Here is a 3,869-nt window from a genome sequence, read left to right as displayed (position 1 = left end):
GTAGTGGTTGGTCAAAAGAGATATTGTTGTTTTGATCCAATCAATCAAAAATTGTATGTCTCTCGTCATGTTGTGTTTCTTGAACATATTTCTTTCTTCTCCTTCTTCTACCACATGACATGACTCATACAAATTTTATTCGCATTGATCCCTTCAGTACCGACACTGATGAAGCCTCCCCCACGACTGCTCTTCCATATGACAGCTTCACTAAATCTGGTATTCTCGAGACATCCCCCCCCCTCCTGTGACTGTTCCATCACCTCGAGAGATTGTGAAAAATTCCACTCGTCGGTCTACACGTCCTTAGAAGTCTACTAAACTACCTAATTTTACTTATTCTTATTATTCTAGTTCTTTGTTTCTTTTGTTGTCTCTGTTCATCATCTTTCTAAGTCTTTGTTCTATAGAGAAGCTGTTGGTAACTGTCTTTGGAAGACTGCTATGGATGAGGAATTAACTGCTCTGCATCATACTCATACTTAGGATTTGGTACCTCTGCCATCAAGGTTGCCTTTTGTTCTTTCATCTCACTTATCATCATCTACAGGTTGACATTATCACGTTGCCTTTTGTTCCTTCATCGCTACATATAGCTGATATGTTTACCAAGGTTCATTCCGTTTCGTGCTTTTATTTTTTATCTAATAAACTCTCAATGCTTCTAGTTGTAACATTGTAAATTTGAATAGGGATATTAGATTATATATATTTATGATAATCATTTATTTATAATAATGATTTAAAATTTCTTAATCTAGCTATGTAAAATTTTGTACTCTTAGTTTTTGGATTTATCAGGATGACTATTTTTCTTGTCTCAATTTCTACTGCTTCTTCTTACTTGGAAAAGAAGAACTCGAGTTGTTCTGTTAATTGTATGACATATCAAAGGCGGACAAGAAGACGATGGGTCACAGAATTTGATATTAAACCGATAAAGCAGATCCTACAGCAACAGGGCTGGCAAAGATTTGTCCACTTCATAGTCACATTTTCATAGAAAACATATAACTTAATACGGCAATCTTAATTGTACAAAAAGGAAACCAATACTTAATCTCGATTCCATCCTCTGAAAAAGCTTAACCATTGAAGCGAACGACAATGCACGATATGTCGTCTTTACTCTCTCTCTTAAAGGCCTCCAGAGTCAACCTCCGAGCTGCTGCTAATGGGTTCTTGATTTTTCTTACAAGGTCAACGGCCTCCTGATTGCTCAAAACCTGTGAAATCTACCAGAGTTCAAATGCCTGCAAAAGAAATCGCTCAAAACACAGTTTGAATCGATGACCTTCCAGACGCCATCGCTCGCAAGGATGAGCAGCTCAGTCTCGGAGTTCGCATCTTCAACTCGTACATCAGGATCTGATCTTACTTGTGCTTTCAGATTCTTGTCCCCGAAAGCCCGCGAAACTGCTAACTGCCCATTAACTCTCGCCACGTCGCCTGGAAGTTAATCAACAAAGATTCAGCAAATCTAATGAACCTCCATCAAGATTCTATTACTCCTCCTCACCTGGAAGGTTAGAAACAAAGCCACCTCTCGTTTCGATACTCTCTCGTTCAGAATTCGGTTCGTGATCGATCGACATCTGGATGGCCTCGCCTCGCCTTGCAAGAACAGCTCTCGAATCACCAACATTCGCCACCCACAATTTGGTGCCGTTTACGAGGATCGCAGTGACTGCGGTGGATCCACCTCTCCCCAAATCTCGACTGTGAGAAAGTATCTCGTTGTCGGTCCTCTCGTAGGCCCTTCTGATCGCTGCATCAGGATCGCTCCACAACTCTTCCTGTGAAGAAATTTGTATTCGATGATCCATCATCACATTAGAAACAAAAGAGCAACGAAACTTACCTCCTCCAGAATATTGGTGAACAGATGATCCTGTAAATAAGCAGGAACGCTGTCTCCTGAATGGCCATCGAAGATCGCAAATAGACCAAGTTCCTGATCTCCGACGTTGATGAATTTGGCTACATGATAATCCTCTATGGGATGATCTGCTGCTCCTTTTAGCAGACTATAGCCATAGCTAATCCTGGTGCGACTGTTTGAGCTTCTACCTTTACCAACAGTCAACGAAGGTCCTGCAAGCTGAATGCCCAAATTGGAAGGAATTGGAAAGGAGTAAAACCCTAGCTACTAAAGCAATTGGAAGCCTCGTTAATCCATAAGAACGATGATAGAGGTGAAATTCCACACAGCTCAAAATCGGTAAATTCTCGGAAAAGATTGACAAAGACTAGCGTTTTTTTCTCCTCGCCGACTCCCTAACCCGTTCGCTGCGACGCCAAGATGCGATTTTGAAGGAAGATCGAGTATCAAAATCCCAGATTTTGTAAGGCAAACCCACGTTCTCGATTGGGAAATAGAAAATTCAACGAGTAGAATTAAATCACGCGCACCGAAGCCAAGAGAGTAAAACACCAGAACTTCGCTTACCAGTCGGAAGATCCCCCAGTCCCCTTTCCATCCGGAGCAGAAATCAAAAGAGAGGTTTCGGAAGGGATGGGGAAGCATTGGGAAGGAGATTTGCGCGTCGGAAGCAGGAAGCAGGAAGCAGGAAGCAGTCGGTCCGTCTCTTTGAAGAGTAGTACAAACGACTGCGAGTCGTCGGAGTCGTTGGCTACAGCGAATAAATCACCGAGACTTTCTTGTGCCCTCGTTGACTTTGATGCTGAAAGACATTACATTTAAAATATAAAATTAAAATCTTCTTGCACAATTTACCTAAATAACTTTAGAATAGGCACAAAAAAAATTAAAAGTTACTGGACTTCTTAACTGTTAATTATAAGTCCTTCTTAGTTTATTTTGACAGACAATGTAAAAAGTTTATAGGGTCCAATCACATCCTAAGACTAGTTAATGAAATTGACTGAAATTCAGATATATTTATAAAATTTGTTTTTCTAAATAGGACATGAAACTAAAAAATACTATGTTTCTTGACTCAACATTTATTTTAATGACTAATAAAAGAATTTTATCGGATCAGACGATCGTAAAGCTGATGGTCTACCTAAATTTGTCATATTTTTAAATTGAATATTGACCGTATTATACATCAAATCAAAACTTAAGACTAGTAACAATCCCATCTTGAGCCTAAAATTATAAAGTTCAAGGTCTGCTTGAAAGCTCCGAACAATTTTATTATTATTTTGAAATTATTTTTTTTATCTTTTATGTCTTTAGATTTTGAAGAGTTTTTTATCAATAATATTTTTCCAACTATCGTCTCCTAATTTAACAACGATGAGTTTTGATTTCCTATTTTTGACATGAATAATTGTAGAAAATTATTTTTAATATTTACAGTGAAATCAACGGAATCAATAATTTGTTTTGTTGTGTCAGTTTATGAGTTTAATATTGCCAGGGGCTGAGCTAACTCAGGTCCATTGTAGGCAACTGAGCCCAGGTTAAAAAAAAAAATACAATGTGTTTTAATTTTTTCTTTACTCTTATACTCTAAATGTGTCTCTTTCTCCTTCCTCTTCGTGGTGGGCCAGCAGCGCATCCTTCTCGCTTCTCCTCTCCATAGTGACTACACCTCGTCTCCGTGACTTCTTCCCTGTCCATAAGTTGAAGCTACGCCCTCCTTCCTTCTCCTCTATGCAGAGGCGCTTCCTTCTCCTCTCTGCAACAGTGCATCCCTCGTCTCCTTCTCTTTCCGTAAGTTGAAGCTACAACCTTGTCTCCTTCCTTCTCCGCAGCAAGCTACATCCTCTGCACTCCACAACAACCAAGGAAGCTCAATCAAAAGTAACCCTAAGCCTATTTTTTCCTATTCCACAAAAAAAGCTCAATCAAAGCCTCCAGAGCGATCGTTGCCTCGCCAAGCAGCAACGTCACCTTG

The 3,869-nt window shown here is 39.6% G+C and overlaps 1 protein-coding gene across 2 annotated transcripts; it reads right to left on the bottom strand.

Annotated features, from left to right (window-relative positions):
- Nucleotides 1–894: 894 nt before the first annotated feature.
- LOC122042114 (probable protein phosphatase 2C 10) lies at nucleotides 895–2,631 on the bottom strand. Of its 2 annotated transcripts, none has more exons than XM_042602066.1 (5): nucleotides 2,450–2,631; nucleotides 1,862–2,101; nucleotides 1,520–1,796; nucleotides 1,295–1,449; nucleotides 895–1,226 (listed from the first exon to the last, which is right to left on the bottom strand). In XM_042602066.1, the coding sequence occupies exons 1-5, from the start codon at nucleotides 2,525–2,527 to the stop codon at nucleotides 1,086–1,088; spliced, it is 891 nt and encodes a 296-aa protein (XP_042458000.1). In that variant the 5' UTR covers nucleotides 2,528–2,631; the 3' UTR covers nucleotides 895–1,085. The 2 variants fall into 2 exon arrangements, with proteins under 2 accessions (XP_042458000.1, XP_042457999.1); XM_042602065.1 differs by having other exon boundaries at nucleotides 1,862–2,094; nucleotides 2,450–2,617.
- Nucleotides 2,632–3,869: the final 1,238 nt, after the last annotated feature.

The sequence above is a fragment of the Zingiber officinale genome, chromosome 2A, assembly GCF_018446385.1.
Source record: "Zingiber officinale cultivar Zhangliang chromosome 2A, Zo_v1.1, whole genome shotgun sequence".
NCBI lineage: Eukaryota > Viridiplantae > Streptophyta > Magnoliopsida > Zingiberales > Zingiberaceae > Zingiber > Zingiber officinale.
The sequence above is the reverse complement of the archived record's forward strand: the minus strand, read 5'-3'. Positions and strand labels throughout refer to the sequence as shown.

What these genes read in the sequence shown, in the direction of transcription:
- LOC122042114 (XM_042602066.1), bottom strand. Translation starts at nt 2,527, where the DNA reads ATGCTTCCCCATCCCTTCCGAAACCTCTCTTTTGATTTCTGCTCCGGA. An exon ending in ACTGGGGGATCTTCCGACTG is followed by an intron (nt 2,102 to 2,449) that starts GTAAGCGAAGTT and finishes TTGGGCATTCAG; the next exon opens with CTTGCAGGACCTTCGTTGAC. An exon ending in CGAGCGATGGCGTCTGGAAG is followed by an intron (nt 1,227 to 1,294) that starts GTCATCGATTCA and finishes TAGATTTCACAG; the next exon opens with GTTTTGAGCAATCAGGAGGC.